Here is a 23,324-nt window from a genome sequence, read left to right on the forward strand (position 1 = left end):
TCTCAGGCTGGATAGCTGTATGGCTCTGTGTGTAACTGATTTTCAAACTGAATAAATCCAAAATTTAGGAAAAAATAGGCAACAATCTGATATTTTGATAACAAGCGTTACCTTTTACAAAAGTTACTATTCAACATCCCTTGCGTATATGCAATATTTTCTTCAATATTATACAATTATTGCTGGTTTTTAGGCGAGGTGAATATTGTACTTCGAAGGTGGCTAAATCATCGTATTGACCGAAAAAACAGCAATAATTGTTTTATTATATGATTCAATGATTAAATGACACACACTCATTAAGCAATCCATGCCATCTTACTTGTTCACATCTACTGAAGTACTAACTGAACATAATGAGAGAAACGGGGTTAAAAACCAGTTGTATTATTTTGGAATTTTCACTTCTAGTTTAGGTGCAATGTAGAAAAAAATAAATGTCAGACATATATATATAGGATTAATTTTGAAAAAGGGGGCATTGAAAGGGAAAAAAATGACAATGACAACTTACCTGAAAACAAATCTTTGACTAGCCCCTCCACCCCCTACCCCCTGCCCCCCAAGGTAAAGAATTCTCCCAGCTCAAAATTTTATTTGGTGGGATGTAAAGATCCATAAAAGAGGGGAGGGAAGGTTTCATTGAAATTTTCTATCATTAAAATTTAATTTAAAACTTTCCATTCTCAAAAGGTAGGGAGAGGGGCAGGCCTCCTGCACCCCCCCCCCCCGAAACCTCACCCAAGAAGTTATGTGCCTTAATGCTATGTTCATATGAGTGGAAGTCAGGTGCAAGTGAAATAACTTTCCAAAACTATTTGCATCAATTTGGAATTCCCCTATCTATTTTTGGTCCAATATAGAATAAAGAATTCCTTGTATTGACCTGGAAGGTCATGTGCTGGTCAATATAACATAGTATTTTTCTAACATTGTTGGATTTCAGCCAATCAGAGAGATGGGAATTATTCAATCATATAATAAAATATTATACTTACATATAATGCGTTGAACGTTATACTATTTACATTTGGTGTGTTTTTCTACTAAGCCAACTGTGCAATTGATTTGAAAGTCGTTTTTTGTGTATACTCACGCGTAGAAATATACACGGTAAACTCGCGCTAAAGTGACGTCACAATGAAGCTACAGAGACGTAAATAAAAATGTAACGATATAGGGCAGCAAGAAATTCAAATATTGAGTATATTATTGGTGCTTTTAAACTTGTAAAATGTAAATATAAGGAATGTTTTTAAGTTTAGTGTGAATTATTGGTGTGTAAATCACACAGACTTGCACGTAGGCATATTTTTCATGCATGAAACGCTAGCGCGCTTCATGAAATATGCCTACGTGACACGTCTGTGTGATTTACACACCAATAATTCACACTAAACTTAAAAACATTCCATAAATATAATAATATAAAAATTTTGTCATAATTTGAACTCTTTATAACGTCTATAATAAATTTATAACTAATGAACTTAGTACAGGGTTTATCTTACAATAAAAAAAAAAAAATAAATGACTTCATCGGCAGATAAATTTCTATCATGTATTGAGGTACAAGTGAATTCCAATACCTATTTTTGTCCCCCGCTTTCACTGAAAGTGGAGGACATTAATTTGGCTTTGCCTGTCTGTCCGTCAGTCCGTCCGTCTTTCTGTCTGTCTGTAACACTTTCGTTTCCGCGCGATATCTCTAGAAGCCTTTGAGTATTTGCAATAAAATTTTACATAACAAAATCAATAGGGCCGGGTCTTCCATTGGCCACAGGGCATTGCAGACAGAAAGGTGGACAGACGGACTGACAGACAGACCCAAATTAATATCCCCCACTTTCAGTGAAATCGGGGGAAAAAATTAATTTTTTTAACACTACTGTCATTGAAATTTGGTATCAGTTCTGAAAAATGATCATGACAGCACAACGAAGAACAAGACAAAATTATTCCAAATAAAATGAAACACCAAGACAAATTTTTATTCCAAATCAAGTCTAAAAAAAAAACCAACAACATTCAACTCAAAGTTTACAATTTGATGACCTAATCAACGGAGCAAGTTTATACAGCGTTAAACCTTGTTGCGACGTGTATATTTTCCCACATTGATCGAAAATATATTTATATATAGCACTTTTCCAGAACAAACAGCAGTAGTCTGTGAGTTTATATCATGCCTGGTGCGTTTATGCCTTTTGATATCATGTTTTCTTTTAGTGCTGTATAAGCACATAATACAATGTTGCATGGTTCTACTTCTGATGTCTCCTCAACTGCCTCTAATATACAGCCATCCATCCTTAAGAAATAAAAAATAATAAAAATCGTGAATTTGTTTTATCAAAACATTGTTAATAAAACATTTTAAAAATACATGTAAGTCACCTGAGTTACTCATTTTACCTACGACATTTTGGTTCTCGTCTGTCGACGTCCGTCGTGTGTTTACAGTTTTATTTTTGTTTTTTTTTTTTTTTGGGGGGGGGGTGTTTGTTTTTCTTTTCTTTTTTTTTTTTAAATATTTTATGTTTTTCTGTTTTTATTTTTATTTATTTGTGTGTGTTTTGTTATTGTCTGTTTGTTTGGTTTTTTTGGTTTTTTTTTTGTTTTTTTTTTTTTGTTTTTTTTTTTTTTTTTACCTTTTATTGAAAACTATTAACATTGTTAATTCTTCTCAAATTTAGACGCCAAAATTAAGTTTAAATGAAAGTATGAAACACCCTGACTGTAAGGTTAAATGTATGTATGGACTATGGTACCCAGATGACTGTCAAGACTTGTGGATCTCCTGTTTGTTCAAATACATACCAGTACAACTTGCCTTACTTTAGGAACGAACAATACAATTCGAACAATCTCGTTTGAAACGACGCATACAGTGATTACAATGACAGAGGTGTTTTAAATTGTGTAATTTCAAACCTCAACATTTAAATATAAAACTCCGAAGCATACATGACATTTTTCTGTATCATAATTTTCAATATTTGCCATTTAGAGAAATAATTATATCTATTGTGGACTATAAACAACGTACAAATGTTACATGCATGTGTAAATATGTGAGCAAACGAAAGTTTCCAAAAGTTTGCTTGCGTGGTTACTGAGAAAAATAGAAATTAAAGAATTTTCACTTTTCGTCCGTTTCCATGGCAACGGTAAGAATTTAGAAAAAAAAAATGAATGTTGACTGCACACCTAGAGTTTCTAATTATAATTTCTGTAAAGTTTCATCAAGATTGTCCAAGCCACCTCTGAGAACATATCTGAGCATAATACCTTTTTCTGTTTTGTTTCTATGGTAACTGTGAGCAGCCAATTCCAGGTTTTTTTCAAAAACAGAAATCACTTTGACACAATGCAAGGAATCACCCATTAAAGTTTCAAAATGATTGTTTAAGCAGTTACGGAAAAAATCGAAGTTAAAGAATTTTCACTTTTCCTCTGTTTCCATGGCAACAATTGAAAATTTTAAATGCAAATCGCACAACTACAGTTACTGATCATAATTTCTATAAAGTTTCATGATGAATGTTCAAGGGACCAGAGAGAACACTCCCGGATAAAATTCCTTACTTTTCGCACGTTTCCATGGCAACGGTAGCCATGTTGAAGTTGAAAATTTTTTCCACATATCATCTTTTATGGAGAGTTCCAGTAACAATGCCTCAGCCATCTGCGAGAAAGTGCCCGGACAACGTTTTTTAGGCGTACAATAGCAATATGTCGCCCGACTTCGTTCGGGGCGACATAAATAATGATATGTCTATCCCAGTATAGATGTACATGTAAAACTGAAACGAATTTTTATAAGTCCGGATAATTAAAGTCAAAACCAAGCCGTCCGCGGACACATTCACACTAAACAAAGAGAAACCTTGGGATGGCCTTATATATATGGCGACAATATGTTGCAGGCACCTAACCTCCTCACTGCACATGTTGTTCATCGATACATATAAACATCAGCGACAATTTGTGCCGAGGCGAGCTTTTTTTCTTCTACCTGCTATATTGGCGACAAAATGTACCTTATACATGTACATATCGGCACACATTGTCCCCAACAATTTGTACTTTGAACAGCCGCACATTTTTGTCTCCAAAAACTCTTTTATTGAAGCTGTATGAACAATTTCTAAAACGAGGCAAGCTATTGACAAACAAGTTGACGATTCAAGGATATCAACATTCTCGTTTGAAGTCATCTTTTCGCAAGTTTTTTGGTCGATACAATGACCTTGTCAGCACATACAACCTGTCATTGAGTCAACTGCTGACTGACTTTTTCATATTGATTGTTAGGCCATTATTTATTCACTGAACTGTCTACGGATATTTCCGGTTTTTGTTTCCCAATCATGACAAGGAGCACACGGCGGGTGTGACCGGTCGGCAGGCGATGCTCACTCCTCCATGGCAACTGATCCCACTTCTAAATTTTGAGGTCCGTGCTTGCTCTGCTCCAAATTCGTATCGTTTTATTGGACTTTCGAGATTGAATACTGTTCCTTATCTTCATATTTCATCATAAATCTTACATAAACGGCACGTACATAGCTCTCTCTCTCTCTCTCTCTCTCTCTCAATATATATATATATACACTGTATATATACAGTGTATCATACGTTTAGCTTTCTGGTCAAAACTTTTCGAAGCTGACGTTGGCAACGATATTACAGATTATGATAAATGACATAATTATAATTTCATACATTCTCTCTTTTACTTTGGAAAGCAGAGAGCAAGTAGAAACGAATTACATGTATCATATTCATCAAAATCATTTGAAGTAAAAGAAAATCCCCAAAACTGACAGTTTTGCTCTATAGGATTTGCATCAGTGGTATTCAGTCAAATAATCATCATATATCAATCCATGCATCAGATATCTTGTATGTGTTATGTATCCTTAAAAACAAAGTCACAGTGTCAAACAAAGCATTTAAGTTTCATACTATGCCCATTCTAATTGAATTATATGCAATTTTCGATTTGCATGCATTCATGCAATAAAGTGCACAGTATATTAAATGCTAGGGTTTTAGCTTACATGTACAGTACCGTAGCATCAAAATAAAATTTTCTTTTGACAGTTTTCTTTTCAATCAATTTTGCATCAGCCTTTCTCTTTATCTGCAGCAAATTTTTACTTTAGCCTGTAATACCTAGGGGTGGGTTGAAAATGGTTATCTGCTAGCAGGGAAATTTATAGTCAAAGGCCTGTTCCCTCTTTTTTTGTTGGGGCGAATTTTTGTATTACAAAACGAGAGTGAGACCCCCCTTCCCACGAAATGAGATTTCGAGTTTGCCACCTCCCTTTGATTTGGCTGGTCAAACTAAACCAATATATCTGTTTTTATATTTTTTTTAATTATGGCATCCTGTAATTGCACACCTAGGTGCAATAATGTAGCCCTCTCCGATTTTTTTTGAGATCAGATAAAAAATATCGAAGAGGGCTACATTATTGGAGCTACAGGGACCCAACATTTTATGTATGACTTAAATAAATTCTCTCTGAAACAATAAGGCTACATGTATGTCTGTCAAATTAATGTACGTAAGTACGTGTATTTTTACACATTGTGAGCTAAAATTGTTCACATCAGTTTCTTATCCAGATTAGAATCCTTTGTCAGTAGAATAATATAACTCAGACGAGTGTTGTTGCCGAAGAGCCTATTGTTGTAAGATTGTAATCAGGAATCAAAAGGGGGTTTATATTTTGGTGTCATTATCTTTTATTGTCCATGCAAGTGACGAAAAAAAAACTCTCTTATCCCGGATATACATATGACTATGAACTACTAATAAAATATGGAATGCGGTAACTGAACTTTTCAGTTGTAAGCAATCCATTAGCCATTAAGTTTTATCACTATTTCTGTTGAACGGTGAATAATTATATCCTGGTAATGCATCATTATCTGAAAACACACCATAACATGTATAGAAAAATTGATCAAAACACGCAGGGAGGAAAAATGTGGCAATACATTTGAATAAAATGAAAAAGACAAAGCAGTATAAAATATATCAACATGTACATGTAATTATCGCAGTTGGAATTTTTTTCCAGCTTTGATTTCACTATCGCGTGAACCCAAACATGTTACGTTTTGAACGTTTTTGTTAAAGTTGGAAAATCCAGTATTAATCGTGCCTTTTCCATTCATTATTTAACAAAAATAATTTCACCTGCTGTATACATATAATCCACCCAACGTGGATATGTATGGACCAGTATGCCATTGTACAGGGCTTTCATTTCGTTTTTATATTTTATTCTGAAATATTTTAAGAATAATTAAAATTTATAAATATTTCGGGCATTTCATACGCACGTGTCTAAACCTTTAAGACACAAATAGAATCATTTCTACCCAAAGTATACGCTGGCGGATTAAGAGTGTAGGGGTTGGTAGTAGTTGAGAGTGGGGTTCCAGCCTTCTGTGAACGAAAATTTAATAAAGACGAATAAATCCTTTAGTTTTTTGATTCTTAGATATTGATTTAAAATACAAAGATCAGCTAAAATGTGTTTAAAAGACTTAAAAACTGGAAACTTCCGCGACTTCACCCCCCCCCCCCCTTGAGCCCCTGCCAAGACCGTCTTTGGATCCACTGGATGCCTGAAGACAGTGCTCAGACCTCGTCCTGCCCACGCACCCACCCCCTTATCAAGAATCCTGGATCCATCACTGGTGTACACAATATCAAACCATCAAAAACTGTAAATTGTTAAATAAATTATTTTAGGAAAGAGCTGTTCATGAATACTTAGTAAAAAAAAAATCGAATAATCTGGAATTTAAAAAAAAAACGCATTTGATTACACCAGTAAATACATGTATATTCTTTGCTTTGTTAAGAAAAACTTTATTGTTTTAGGACAATTGCTGTAGCAATCCAGTAACAACTTTAAATTACAAAATTAAAATGTAATTTTCAATCATTGATTTTTTTTATTTGACAAAAAGTTACTGAAGCGTAATTAAATATTGATTTTCACAATTGTAAATATAAAACAGATAATCAAAAAAAATCTTAATTAACTATCCTACTGGGATATATGACAGAAAAAGGTAACTCCAGTAAAAGTATTCAACAAATACATATACGTATATATATACATCTTTACAAAAATCAAATATACAGAATTTATCTGTTTTCAAACTCCTAGAACACTTCCTACTTAGGAAAGAACCGAAAACAAAACATACCAAATATACAGTGTAAAATGGATAATAATAAGATAATTAATCCAACAGAAATGTTGCGACATGTACCCTCAAAAGTTTACATAATACTTTTGCTAACTTGAAGTTACATGTACATTGTAAATCCCTTTACTCACTAGATCCATCATTCATTCATCAGTCTTGGAATATTAGTAATGAAATGGTAATCAGTATTCTACCAAATTGAATTTTTTTTTTTTTCAACATTTTTCAGAATTAAAAACAGTGATCAAAATCTTATGTAGTTCTTGACATAATTTATATCTAAAGAAAATAGTACACATATCCTTTTCTGCGTAGTTTAATTATAAGAATTTACAGTTTCAACCAGTCCCTTTGTCTGATGATCAATTTGATGTAAGCCTGTGATTGGAATTTATTGGTGCAGACAGAGAACTCACAAATGCATATACAACAGGATTGTGTAAATAGGAGAAAAAATTTAAAATCTAATTTGATTCTACAAGAGAAGATCAAGGATTTTCATTTCAGGTGGGGACATTAAATATTGATTATCACACATGTAAATATTAAACCAGAAGTCTCTGATGAGACTGTAGCTCTACTGGTCTGTTTGTATAACAAAAGAAAAGTAGCACTTGGATTTGAAACATTGCAACATGCAACAATAAATAGAATTATGTATCTTAATGTAGTCTACTTTTGTGACAAGTTATATTGAAATCAAATGAAAACTAGGAGTAGTAGCATTTTGAAAGTATTTCACGGAAATTTCTATTTTTAGTACCAGTAACCATGACAACACCACTCACCCAAATACAAAAATACATATTACGTATCGTAGTGTATTCTAACTGTGTGCCAAATTAGATTGAAATCAGACCAAAATTGTAGGAGGAATAACGTTTTAAAGGAATTTCACAGAAATTTCTATTTTAAGTAACCATGGCAACACTGTTCATCGAATTCAAAAACCAATGCAATAAATTATGTATCTTAGTATAGTCTTCTTGTATGCCTAATTATATTAGAAGCAGACTAAACCTGTAGCAGGAGTAGTGTTTTAAAGGAATTTAACAGAAATTTCTATTTTTAGTAACCATGGCAACACCGTCCATCGAAATCAAAAACCAATGCACTAAATTATGTATCTTAGTGTAGTCTACTTGTGTGCCAAGTTATATTGAAATCCGACCAAAACTGTAGGAGGAGTAGCGTTTTAAAGAAATTTAACAGAAATTTCTATTTTTAGTAACCATGGCAACACCGTCCATCGAAATCAAAAACCGATGCACTAAATTATGTATCTTAGTGTAGTCTACTTGTGTGCCAAGTTATATTGAAATCCGACCAAAACTGTAGGAGGAGTAGCATTTTAAAGAAATTTAACAGAAATTTCTATTTTTAGTAACCATGGCAACACCGTCCATCAAAATCAAAAACCGATGCACTAAATTATGTATCTTAGTGTAGTCTACTTGTGTGCCAAGTTATATTGAACTCCGACCAAAACTGTAGGAGGAGTAGCATTTTAAAGAAATTTAACAGAAATTTCTATTTTTAGTAACCATGGCAACACCGTCCATCGAAATCAAAAACCGATGCACTAAATTATGTATCTTAGTGTAGTCTACTTGTGTGCCAAGTTATATTGAAATCCGACCAAAACTGTAGGAGGAGTAGCATTTTAAAGAAATTTAACAGAAATTTCTATTTTTAGTAACCATGGCAACACCGTCCATCGAAATCAAAAACCGATGCACTAAATTATGTATCTTAGTGTAGTCTACTTGTGTGCCAAGTTATATTGAACTCTGACCAAAACTGTAGGAGGAGTAGCATTTTAAAGAAATTTAACAGAAATTTCTATTTTTAGTAACCATGGCAACACCGTCCATCGAAATCAAAAACCGATGCACTAAATTATGTATCTTAGTGTAGTCTACTTGTGTGCCAAGTTATATTGAACTCTGACCAAAACTGTAGGAGGAGTAGCATTTTAAAGAAATTTAACAGAAATTTCTATTTTTAGTAACCATGGCAACACCGTCCATCAAAATCAAAAACCGATGCACTAAATTATGTATCTTAGTGTAGTCTACTTGTGTGCCAAGTTATATTGAAATCCGACCAAAACTGTAGGAGGAGTAGCATTTTAAAGAAATTTAACAGAAATTTCTATTTTTAGTAACCATGGCAACACCGTCCATCAAAATCAAAAACCGATGCACTAAATTATGTATCTTAGTGTAGTCTACTTGTGTGCCAAGTTATATTGAACTCTGACCAAAACTGTAGGAGGAGTAGCATTTTAAAGAAATTTAACAGAAATTTCTATTTTTAGTAACCATGGCAACACCGTCCATCAAAATCAAAAACCGATGCACTAAATTACGTATCTTAGTGTAGTCTACTTGTGTGCCAAGTTATATTGAAATCCGACCAAAACTGTAGGAGGAGTAGCGTTTTAAAGGAATTTCACAGAAATTTCTATTTTTAGTAACCATGGCAACACCGTCCATCAAAATCAAAAACCGATGCACTACATTATGTATCTTAGTGTAGTCTACTTGTGTGCCAAGTTATATTGAAATCCGACCAAAACTGTAGGAGGAGTAGCGTTTTAAAGGAATTTCACAGAAATTTCTATTTTTAGTAATCATGGCAACACCGTCCATCGAAATCAAAAACCGATGCACTAAATTATGTATCTTAGTGTAGTCTACTTGTGTGCCAAGTTATATTGAAATCCGACCAAAACTGTAGGAGGAGTAGCGTTTTGAAAAATTGTTTACAGACAGACGGACAGACAGACAGACAGACAGACGGACGGACGACGGACACCTTACTATCGCATAAGCTCTTCTGGTCTCTGACCAGTAGAGCTAAAAACAAATAACCAAAAAAAATCTTAATTAACTATCCTACTGGGATATATGACAGGAAAAAGTACCTCTAGTAAAAGTATTCAACAAAAAATCTTTTAAAAAAATTATAAGTACATGTATACACAGTATCTATCTATTTCCAAACACCTTAACACCCTACCTACTTCAGAAAGAACAGAAAATAAAACTTATAACCAAAAACAGGGTGGAATTAGCTAATACTCAGACAACTGAGCCAACAGAAATGTTGCAACATATACCTTCAAAAGTCCACATAATACTTGTGCCGACTTGGAAGTTACTTTAGAGGAGGTGTATGGTGGTTTGTTATGGTAAATATTAGTTTTTATTCATGTACAGAAATATGGTAAACTAATTTCGTTGGCAAATTTTTGGATGAATTGCTGTAATATGTCGGGCACTCTTCCCTTTAATTCCACCTCTTTGTATATGGAATACAGTAAATTTATCCAAAAATGTTGTTATGAAAATGACATTAAAAAATTTCAAGCTTTTTTTAAAATTGAATAAGATGATTCAGAGAAAAAATAAGGAAAATATATTTCCAAATTTCAAAATACAATTACTAATATATCAAAACTGAAACTTCTAAAGATTAAAGTAATAACTTTACTCTGAATACAATTATTATGTGAAGACAGTTTTAATGAAAGACATTTTGGATGGGTATAGAAAAAAAATCTATCTAAATTAAAGCTAAGCTGTCAGTCATAGGAAGTGTGTCCGTGTGATCCCCTGGATCTAAATTTAGCCATAAAAAATGGTGTGGCAGCCATTGCTAAAATAGCTATTCCCATTAATGGTCGATAAGCAATCCAGCCAATGGCTATGACTGTTAGAGAGAGACTGATGGATAAACAGAGGTTCATCATGGTTACTCCAATAGCTACAAGCTCTCGGATAATCGGCAGCCAATCAACTGAAAAAATATTTTTAAAAAATCATAAACAACATACATATAGTTACATATAAAAGGTTTAAAAAGTCGACTTATATTTAAGTGCTATTGCGGACATTTTCTTTTTTTCAAGCAAGTACAGTCATTCATAAATACTGTAAACCAAGTTTAATTAGCGTGCGAGAAATATTCGCGAGTTTTGTGACCTTCGTTTGTTCGGGAATATTTCTCGTCGCGAACCAATTATTTACATGTAAGTTTTTGTTAAATGTTTCATCAGTCGCGAAAATTAGTAGTTGCGGATGAATTTCAAACTGATGAATCGCGATTAAAAGATGTCGCGAATAATAGTTGGTTTACAGAAATGTATCCACATTTATATATCAGTGTTCAACAGCAGATTTAAAATTTCAAAAGGGAAGGGGCAAGGGTCTGGTCATTCTACTTTTTACCAAAAAAAAGGGGGGCAGCCCAGACCCCTCCCCCTTTAATACTGACATCTGTTCAGAGTAAATGAATGTCATTGAAACTAAAATGTGATCAAGTACATTTCCCCCCTTTCAACAACCTCTGTATGATATGTTATATAGATACTTCACTTTCTGCTTCATTCAAGCTTCTATCATACCTAGAGTTCTGATGATGCTTGTTAAGCATCCAAATCCCACAAACATCAGGAGCCAGCCTCCAAACCTCACAGCCCAGGATATCATAGTGTTCTTCTGGTGTTCTTGAGCAAATATTGCCTACAATGAAAGAATTATATTACTTCAAGTTAAAATAAATGTTATACATGTATTCTAATTTTTTTTAATATATTGTAAAATCACATATTTTCGTTTGGTCAAATTTTTGTGGTTAGAGGAAAAAATACTGGTTTGTAGGGATTTGAGTTTATGGTTGAAAAGAAATGTTATGTATTTGAAAGTTTACATTTTCATGGAGGTCATTAATTCATGGTTCTCTTCGTATCTCAAAAACAACAAAAATAAAACCCCCACAAATATAAATGATTTCAGAGTAACCTGTATGCTTAAAGATCCTAATAAAATGTTAAGAATGCTTGAATTAATTCCAAATTGAGTAACACAACCCAATCAGCAAACATATGCTGAAGATGACAATTTTATAAAGGTAAAAAACCTGATATTGAGTTATCTCTCTTTGCACTCCTCCTTTGCTTACAATACTTTCCAACATAATTATGATAAAAATTTATCATACAAAGAATTCAAAGAAATTTCTCCCCATTGGAAACTTTGGGCTGATGTGTACATGTACTACTAAGGCACAGTATAATTATATAAACATTTACACACTGTCATTCACATGGGCTTCTATCACTATTCAAGGGCCAGCAGTGCCCAGCACCCCCTTACCTTCCCAACTCTGAGCACACAATACTGTGTGACTGCCTATATATCTGAAAAGTTAAACAGATATACCAACCTCTGGGGAATGTCTTCCCATATAGAGAAAGAGCAGATCATATCCATTATCTGCTTCATAACGAACGATGGAGTTACCGGACTGCTTGCCTATAATGCTCACCTATAAGAGAGATAATAGATTTCTTTAGTTCATTTGTGTAAAACAATTTCTTTTTTATATAAAAATTAATTTGCATTTCTGATTTCATACTGTGAACATCTTTAATTCCAGTTTCAAGTTCCATAATTTTGAATGTAACTGTTTATAGCAAGAATAAATTTGATTCTCTTTATTGAAATCTTTGAACAGCAAGAGATTCAGAAATATATTACAGAGGCTACATCACTCCAAACACTAGGGGATTTATTTAATATAATCTATATATACAAAGAGAACATCATATCTTACCACATCTGGCTTCCCTAGAGTAGACTCTCCACTAATTCCAGCATATTTATAGCTCACCCGGATATCTCCTGCCTAAAGGAAAGCAATTTCAAATATTTCAAAAAAAACAAAAACAAAAACCCTCCTGAGATTCCAGTTTCTTTCTGTGTCTCTTTCATGAAAAGATATATATAGTTATTTATTGTAACATTATTTCTCCTCAGCTTATAAACAGAATTACATTTAGCTATTCACTGATTAGCATAAATTTAAAAGCTTTCAAGCGCATATAGAACTTGAGGGTCATTCATCCCTATTGGTGCATCTTTTACTACATGCACATTAATGTAATTCCATATAAAGAACATTTACACATTTTGCATAAATTTGTATCATCCATGTTTTATATATGGAGTGAAATCTGTCTAATCCGACATGCACTGGGACACAAATTTTGTGTTGAAATAGGCAGGGTGTCAGATAAAGAGTGTTGAGAAATAAAAAAATAGTGAAGTTGGAATCAAAATAAAGGCTGGAATTCACAGTGAAACAGACTACCCAGGTACATGTAATACATGTAGAATCCTTATTTTACATGAGTATAACAAATTACTGTAACATAACCATACAACAAAACAACATCACTAGTGGACTGTTGTTCAAGAGTTTTTGCATTTCCGAAAATGTAAAAGTGAATAATTTTACCTGGTATTTTCCGAGTGGTATTTCTCGCAAAATCACACAATAATAAATTCCTCACAAATACTAACAAATCAACAGACACTCAAATTACAGGTGACTCTCGATGGCTCGAACTCCGATCTCTCGAAGTTCTCGATCTCTCGAAGTGAACCTCCGGTCCCGTTTTTTTCATCTATATAACTAAGCAAATTTACTCCTGATCTCTCGAACTTCCAATCTCTCGAAGTTCTCTATCTCTCGAACTAAGACCTGGGTCCCGTTACACATATTTCATTGTTTTTTACTCTCTACTTTTCGAAGTTTTGATTGCACATGTATATACACGTCAATCAAGCATAAAATTAATTCAGCTTGGACTTATCTGGATAACAGTGAACGCCTGGGGCTGGGATGGACGTGTTAATTGGGTGTTTACATAGATGATACTACTCCTGTGAGTTGTCCGAGTGTTGATATGATTAATTGGTTAATTGGTAAATTATAAACAAATCGCTTCACAACTTATTTTGACTGGACGAGACGATAATTTTGAGAAAATAATTTAGGGATGGTCAGTAATTTTCCATAGATTAAGAACTTTAATATTATTAGAGTCTACACAATCCCAGTTTGGCAAACATTGCACAAGAAATCCTATCTCAAGAATTGTATACCGAGCAATCTTGTGAAGGACCGATCATGCCCGCGCCGGGGGGTTAGCAAAATCGACAATTGCTATTCAGCAGTGATTTTTCTATACTTTTTAAATGGGGTCTGGGCCTTTACAATTGGGAAAAATTATCGACATTTGTGTCAAATTGGGAAAAATTATTAACTAAAGATTGAAATAAACCTTAATTGACAGGTAAAATAAAATATATATGTAAATGTAACATCTTTTATTCAAAATATTTACTACAAAATAACAAATTAGACACAGTTCTACATTTTTAACTTTTTTTTTAATCTTTGAAAGTTGTCATTAATTGAGACTGTCCTATAATTCCATCTTTCTTCTCCTTTTTTTTTTGTTGCCATAATGGTAGACATAAGAGAAAATCCTACTCATAATAGCCATTGAAGGTGATATAACCTGACATGATTTATAACAAATCCTTTTTTTCTAACTAGTTATTAAAGCTTTTTAAATTACCCTTATCATATTGCTGCAATATTAGTTGCATCTTCCACGTGTTACAGAAACAGTTGGAATCAGGCTTATTGTAGAACTACTAGTACTTTTATTTACAAAAAAAGCTATGTTTCGCCGGTTCACATGCATCTTACACTTTCCTACGATGCATTTAGTTTGACATGGTCCATGTGTTTTTCTATGTCTTGTAAATGCACAAAATAATCAGCTGTTCTTCACTATTATTGACCGAGAACAATAGTGTTTCACTTTAGATAAGTCCTACATAAAAAAAATTCAATATAATAAAAACAAGAACGGTTTTGTTTTGGGAAAAAAAGCAAATGAAATTGGGAAAAAATCGGTAATTTTTGATAGGGGAAAGGGCCGATATTCGGACCTAAAATGGGTGTAGAAAAATCACTGTTCAGGTTTCATGTAATCATGAAATGAGAACAAATAAATATTGAAACTTAAATTAATCATTTTATTTATTCAAAACACGATCATCGTTGTTGAAATCAAGTGAATATTACCCGTAAAATACGAATGAAAACGTGTAATGACATGATCAACATAAACTTCCGGTATGTATAATAGTAGAACAATGATGATCGGAACTGAAAATTCCGGATTTTATTCACTTTCTATCTCTCGAACCCCCCGATCTCTCGAACTTTTCTTGCGGTCCCTTGAACTTCGAGAGATCGAGATCAAATTTTACAAAAGTGAAGTGAATCACTATACCTGTAGTGACTCTAAACACATGAATACCGATAAGTACATATATGGTAAAATCCTGTTAAGTTATTGACATAAGGCCTATGATACCTGTGGTTTTCTTGGATTCTGAGACATGTAGTACATCCCATTAAACAGTGTGTATCCATCATGAGGCACGGGAAGGAGCTCAGATGGAATGGGGCGGAACTCACTGATCTGGTCAACCAATCCTAAAGAAAGATAATTAAACTTTATTCAGATTTCATGATTTCAAAGGAGAACTGAAATACAGTCAAACCGCGTTATCTTGAATGCAAAGGACCAAGAAAATACTTCAAGATATCTAAGATATCTAAGATATCCAGGGTAAAATACTTAAGGAATAAGCAGTTGGGACTTCAAAATGACTTCAACATATCCATGGTATTCAAGATATCCATGTTCGAGATACCGAAGTTCAACTGTATGTGGAAACCATATTCCTACCATCATAATTGTATCATTTACAGAACTGATATTGTCTGATCACTTACCACTTGAGAGATGATATATTCCAACATGCACTGGACTGGCTACTTGTGTTCTTGATTCGACTGGGAAATTCCTACAAAGTACATGTAAAGAAATGTTTGAGAAACATATATGCCCTCCATGTGGCAATATTAAAAAGGGAACAACTTTAAATCTAGAATGTCTGTAACAACATAGTGAAAGCAAATGGTCCTCTACTAGTCAGGGGCAAACATAATACTAGTTAAATTTGATCTCTATCATATCTCAATATCATTAGGGTAATTTACTTCTCAGAAGGTACCAGCTGCAGTTTACCAAAATTGATGTATGTAAAGCAAATTCTTCTCAAGACACTGAGCTGACAATATCTTCCTACATGAATGTCTAGTGTCTATGTTGTAATGTTGTTTGACCTTGACCTTTGACCCCATGACCATTCATCTACTTCTCAATCGGAACCAATAACCCAAGTTTATATCTGTCTAGCAAAGAGTTCTCTAGATATTGAGCGGTCAATACTTTCCTATGTCCAGTTTGCCCTTGACCTTTGACTTTGTGATCAAAATCAATAGGGGTCATTAACTCCTTAAGGGAAACCAATCTACCAAGTTTGATGTCTGTCAAGCATATTGCTCTCAAGATATTAAACACACAAGATCTTCCTATCTCTATAGTTATTTAACTCTTGACCTCTTTGTATTACCTTGTGACCTCGAAATCAATAGGGGTCATCTACTCTTCAGGTGGTAGCCGTGTACCAAGTTTGATGTCTGTCAAGCAAAGGAATCTCAAAATGTTGAGCATACAACATTTGGTCTAGCAACTGACATACTGCCCGACCTATGGACAGGAGCAGAGCAATATGCCCCCTTTTTTAAGGGAGGAAGGATAAAACAAATCAGTGTGCATTCATTATAGAATCTTTCTTTATAAAAGCACAAAGCAAGGACATAAATGATTTAAAACTCTACAATGTTTCAAATTTGTTATACATGTCACAGGAACTTGGGGGCTGGAACCCCCCCCCCCCCCCCCCCCTTTCAATTTTTTTCTTTTTAAAACTGGGATCAGCAAACCTTTCTCCTATTTCCTGCACTATATATGTTTTCAATAATGTAATCATTTTGTCTCAATAAGCTGTTTTTTTAATATATCATTTTCCACTGATACAAAAAAAAGAGAGTCGAAAATGATATATTTAGAAAATCAATAAAATTTTTATAGACTTTTTCTTTTTTTATATCAAACTCAAAGTATAATACCTGGTATCCTTTACCCATAGGCCTAGATGCCATGATTTGAACAAACCTAGAAGTAGGTAATGTGGGGTAGCTTGCATATGTAATTGATGTCACAGTCCAATGCAAAACAGAAAGGTAGAAATATATTGTTCAATGCTTCAATGCTTTATAAATATACCTTGGGTTTTTGTGGCCAACTGGGTTATCAAACGAATCACTATTGACTAAATCGGATCTCCATTCCAAATCTGCAAATAAAAATAGATAATCAGTAATGATCTGTCCCTGTAATTGCTTTCACATTATAATTCAGAAACCTACATTTCAATATGGAAATCATGTACATTTCTGTAGTAGCATGTTACTAAACCATTACACAATTACATTCATTGTCCAAGAGGAATTGAAGTACAGGATTCTACCAAGCATCTTGTATAAATACAAGTGAAATTTTGTTAAATTCATCATAAACTTAAGGCATATGTATTTTTATTGAACTTGTCTTGAGAATGTGGTTTCTGTTATAGACATGTATCATATGTCCTGTGTCTCAAGCCTACCGTTTGATTAGGTGGTTTCTGTCAGTCAGATTTCTAACAGTAAATAAGTGGTGTTTGTTGGGCTAACAAAACAAGTATTTTTAATCTATGACACACTTATAGTATGACTTTATGGCAATCTAATTAAAATTTGACCTTTCATCTCGCTCTTTGTAAATATATTTGTTGCTTGTGAGACAAGCGACAAATAGATTTACGAAGAGTGAGATGAAAGGTCTAATTTTAATTAGATTGGACTTAATAGTTTCAGAAAAACTCTAATTATGATTTTTTTTGTCTCACTTACCACATGCATATATGGTTTCTTACCATATGAGTCTGTGGTTTCTGTGTAACTTAACAGATGAGTTCGTGTATGCTTATCATATGACGTTGTGGTTTATTACCATATGAGTATGTGGATTCCTACCATATGAGTATGTGGTTTCTTACCGTATGAGTATGTGGTTTCAGTCCTTGTTTGTCCACCTTCATTGTATTCTCTGTATAGGATAAAAAAACTTGTAAGAAAGCTTTAAACATACATATCACAAATATAAATAAGGTTGTGTTTGTCATATTCTAACAATTCTTATAATAATTCATGTGAATTACATGTACAGAGAGATTTCTATCATATAAAGCAGTTAATGTGTTTATAATAAAAAAAAATACAGGTACATGTTAGAATGTCTGTGGGTAATTCACTTTATTGATATACAAAACCTTAGAACTCTGCCAAAAAAGAATAATATATCTGGTTGCTCATGAAGGTATTCTGACTGGTAAAAAAACCCAAAATTTTTAAATATTTATACATTTTACATGAATTGGTTAGTTGATGAACTTTGCCCTCTGACCTTTTTGTCTCTGTCTCCACCCACTGATACATTTCCACACTTCTCTGTAATTTAACTGCATTTACCGTCACGTAGTGTACATCATCTACCAATGGTTGCTGTTGAGAGATTAAGTGACATACAAATTATATTTACCCCACCTCTGTTGATTTTTCGATGAAATCCTGGCTTACGATTGGTTGAAGTCTGTCACTTGGAAGGGGGTGTATTACTTATACCTAGTTGCTTGAAAATCAATACATGGTCGAGTTATCGTTCTTTTTTAACATTCTAACAAGTCGAGTTCATGCAATTTGCCGAGTGTCTGTTGACAATTTAACAGTTAACTAATGTAACGAAGATGGAACCTTTTCTTCCCTTTACTGAAAGTCTTCAAAACTGTCAGTATACGTTATTACAGCACTACACACTAGCAAAACAAATTACGTCACACAAAGTGATGTCATTATAGGCATTGTATGAGTGATGAATCATGTAATTATACAGGCCTAGTAAGAAAAACAATTTTACAAACCACAGACAATGCATAAATATTTCATCAGTGGGGTAAATTTGTTACATAGTTTTGTAGTGACAGGGTACGGGATGACACCTGGTTAGTAAATTCCATTCCTGGCTCGGCTATGAAATTTACTAACCAGGTATCATCCCGTACCCTGTCACTACAAAACAATGTAACTAATAACATCTTTTTTCCTAGTACAGTAGAAGCAATATGGTTTACCATGTCATGCCTTGAGCGCACACATCCCCCTTCCATTTTTCACCCAAAATCAAGGGATCATGTACATCCTTTACATGTACTTAACTTTTCTTAAAATATGAATTTTCGTAAAGTCAAAGTTGTTAAACTTTATCAGACTTTTGTCAATTAGTGTTTAAACTTATGATAAATAATTTGTATAATTTCCTTACTACAAGCATGTCATGTGACCTATATATATTTCGAGAAATATTTAGATTTCTTTTATGTTTTTTCTCAAATACCTTAATACATTGATCTTCTTTACTTTTCAGTTATGGGGTGTCCACTAAATATACATGTAGGACAACAGGTATTTATAAGTAAGTTGTCCAGAAGTGGCAATTGCACACTCCTCACATAATATACTTTACACTGTTGTATCTTTGTATTAGAAAAGTTTTTTTTCTCTAAGTTACTCATAAACAACACTGTATATATACAAGTATTACAAGTTACAACATGTCTATCTAATTAAAAATATGCCATATCACTAGGAATATACATGCATTACATAGCATGCTTAAAGCATGCAAAGTACATGTTAAGAAAGTACCACATTGAAACTGGCAAATTAAATGAATAATTGTTCCCTCTATCTATCTTTAGAGCATAATAAGCATTTTTTTTGCTACTAAACATTTGTATACCTTTCCAGTAGACAGCTCACCACTGATGTAGATTAGTGCTCCATCATTGTTTGTATTGATCCCAAATATATTTTCCTGGACCATAACCTTGCTCAATCCTTCATCTAAAGACTTTGCAGTTTTAACAGCTCTTCCCTACAACACAATGACAGAGTTTAAAATCTTGTGCACTGTATCCTTATTACATGTTAAAATGAAAAAAGTCTTACATGTATATGTTAAACCAATGGCTTCTCTGAAGTGACAAGTTCATTTTTCTGTATTTCTAATGTTTGAGTATTGTCACAAACATTGATATGAAATTCAGTTTTTGATTTATGATCTAAAAAAGTTACACAGCTATTCATGTACATGTCCTTTTTACTAACTACCGGTATGTGGAAAGGACAATTTAATAATGAAATCATCAATTAAAGTATTATTCTAAATATTCAAACATGATATAAACTGATATTTGCAACTGCTCTGTTTTTGATTTTCTGTTTCATATAATGAAGTGAAAAGCTTACCTCATTCCAGAACAATAGAACTGAAGCTCCTATTAGAAGGGCTATCCCCACCAGTATACCAATTAGGCTTTGACCAATCCTCTCCAGAAAACCAGGATTACGGCGATATGATACTCGAGTGTGGCTGTCCATATTGTGGTGACCTGGGGCATCAGGGTACTGCCATGCAGAATGAAAGAAAATAATTAAAAAGGGAATCTTACATATCATGCATGGAGGTATTTATTGAAAGCACTGGCTATGTCAGCTTGTTGGCTCAATGGTTAGAGCACTCGTAAGGTTAGCAGGAGATTTTGGCTTTGATCCCTAATCTGGCCAACATTTTCCACAGGTCTGTTACATGTACATGTAGCATCCAGCAAGAAAGTTCATGGGTAGTTCAAAGCATATAAATGTGGTTTTAGTTTTAGAACTTAAAGGGAAAGGAGGAAAAGTGCCAAGGGGATTCAGTGCCTTGGCCCGTATTTTGGAGGTTTGACCACTATGATGGTAAGCATGGGGCCCTAGTTTGAGTCCCTGTCTGGCTGAGTTTTCTGGGCCAGTTATACATGTTACACATTGATTAAACACAACTACAGAATAGGGCTGTCACGGTTCCAAAATTTTTCGGGTCGGGTCGGTTCTGTAAATTTTCGGTTCGGTTTCGGGTTTTTCGGTCCGGTTATTTACATCTATTTTAAACCTTAATTTCATGAATTTAACTTGAAAAATCTTTTATTTGTTACATTAAATTTACATTGAAAACAAGTCTTAACCATGCGAATGTCTAGACATCGTTGTGTAGAACTACTTGGCCTACTATTAGCCACAACCTGACCATTCCTGCTCGTTTTGATAATTATCTTATACTTCCGTGACAAGTGTTTTGTCATGGAATAAAGTAGATTTCAGTTGTGATGTTTATTTATCACTGTTATTGTCATCATTCCTTTGATTTCGACGCCATTTTTTGTATTGAACAGACTCTAATATATAAACCAGACCCGAACCGAAATCCGGAAAAATGGAACTGAAACCGAACCGAACAACTTGGACAGCGGTTCTCGGTTATTTCGGGTACTCATGACAGCCCTACTACAGAATCAAATCAAATGTTAAAATTATACAAACAAGACAGAAATTCACTTTACCTCTCGAGATAATTTTGTCTAATCAGCATCAGTTTTAATTTTCCTTCTATCAAATATCTCTTAAAATAAACGTTTATCTATAGATACGCAAATTAAAGTTAAAATTCATGCAAAATGACTGAAAGTGATCTGGACAACATTTATTGATACTGTAGTTTGAAAGACTATAGCAAGAACAAGCCACTTCGAGTTTACCTTTATTATTGCTAGGTCAAAATGCTTAAGAGTACTTGCACTGAGTTCCTTACTTCTAGAAAATTAAGATAAGGACTGAGAAATAAGATAATGATACGATAAGATACTGGACATGTCCAACAGGTCAGCACGTGCAAGGTTTCACACAAATATCCACATAAAAATGATTGTCTGTAATACTTACATGGCTTCTGTACATACTAAAACAAATGACAGCTCTTATTATATCGATTGCAACAGAAAATGATGCAGCAACAAAATAAAAACGAAAGTTGTTTACCTTTTACCGGAAGTAGATAAGTCGTGATCTGATTGGCTGATGTAACTTTTTGTTATATCGAACATAAAATGTTTCGAAATAATGTAAGTGCAATGCTATTGTAACCTCAGGTCCTCGGATAATTGTCCATGTGAAATTCCAGGTAGCGGTGCAGTTTTCATGAAAAAATGCTTATGATTTGAGTCGCCATTCAGGTCTGTAGCAACGGTTTAAAAAAAGGGGGGGGGGGACTTCCCAAAATAATCGGGAAACTAAACTAAAATAATGAGTGTTCATAGAAAATCATCTAATATCGCTTTTCTATATGATTTGGACAATTCCCATTATTTTATTTGTGTTATGAAAATATGTATAAATTTTATTCAAGATTGAAAAATTTAGAGTCAGAGAATGAGCATCATGATCAATTAGTGGTGTCTGCATTTAAGGAAGATAAAACACTGGGGTCTAGAGTATCTTGGCAAAGAAAACTTTTTACTCTAGATCTACATCAGAAATTGTCTTTATCCTCATTGGACATATCACATAAAACTTTAAGACATGAATTAGAGGAGCACTATGGGAATAAAATCTGTGAACAGTTAAAGAATATTTCTAAATCAGATTCTGGAAAATTAACTTTTTATAGTAATATCATTATAATATATGACCGATTAGCTAGGGGTGTCCACACTGTAGCTCGAACCTACAACCCTCAGATTTAAAATCCAATGCTCTACCGACTGAGCTAAAGGGTTAACCCACTAGCTAGTGCTAGTAGGAGCGTGGCCTTACTATATACAACGCATAGCCACTTTCAACTCTGTTACAAATAAATTTAAATGAATATAGATTACAGAACTACCTACAATTACCATTGGAATTAAGAAATCTGAAATTTTAAGAACAATCCTTACAAAACTAAGTATTGGTGCTCATACACTACATATTGAAATAATGGGAAGATATACTCAAGGCCACCTATTCCTAGAGAAAAACGTGTATGTCATTCTTGTAAATTTTTTTTATTGAAAATGAAAAACATTTTATACTTTATTGTCCTAGTAATGATCAGTATAGATTACAATATTGTGATATATTTAATGCTCAATGTTACATGAAGGAAAACCCTATTATAATGACATTATCAACCCTCCAAGTATCACAATTGCTAGAAGAGTATGTAACTTTCTGAAAAAGTGTTTTGATATTAGAAAAGAGAAACTTCAACATAACTGATATGCTTACTGTAATAATTGATTTTATGTATGTTATTGTTTGTTGTATTCATGACTAATTATGCCAAT

The 23,324-nt window shown here is 33.6% G+C and overlaps 2 protein-coding genes across 2 annotated transcripts in view; both read right to left on the bottom strand.

Annotated features, from left to right (window-relative positions):
• LOC133187644 (amidase-like) overlaps positions 1–23,324 on the bottom strand; it is a 144,254-nt gene that overhangs the window by 26,748 nt on the left and 94,182 nt on the right. The window lies entirely within an intron of this gene.
• On the bottom strand, positions 6,993–22,026 carry LOC133187554 (transmembrane protein 43-like). The gene is made up of 13 exons (XM_061322957.1): positions 21,943–22,026; positions 20,434–20,592; positions 19,925–20,059; positions 18,533–18,630; positions 18,126–18,175; positions 17,312–17,381; positions 15,913–15,983; positions 15,488–15,609; positions 12,865–12,936; positions 12,475–12,576; positions 11,654–11,771; positions 10,119–11,046; positions 6,993–7,802 (listed from the first exon to the last, which is right to left on the bottom strand). The coding sequence occupies exons 1-12, from the start codon at positions 21,955–21,957 to the stop codon at positions 10,832–10,834; spliced, it is 1,227 nt and encodes a 408-aa protein (XP_061178941.1). The 5' UTR covers positions 21,958–22,026; the 3' UTR covers positions 6,993–7,802; positions 10,119–10,831.

This window comes from Saccostrea echinata, unplaced genomic scaffold (assembly GCF_033153115.1).
Source record: "Saccostrea echinata isolate AGI-Se365-2 ecotype Australia unplaced genomic scaffold, CSIRO_AGI_Sech_v1 ptg000015l, whole genome shotgun sequence".
Taxonomy (NCBI): Eukaryota; Metazoa; Mollusca; class Bivalvia; order Ostreida; family Ostreidae; genus Saccostrea; species Saccostrea echinata.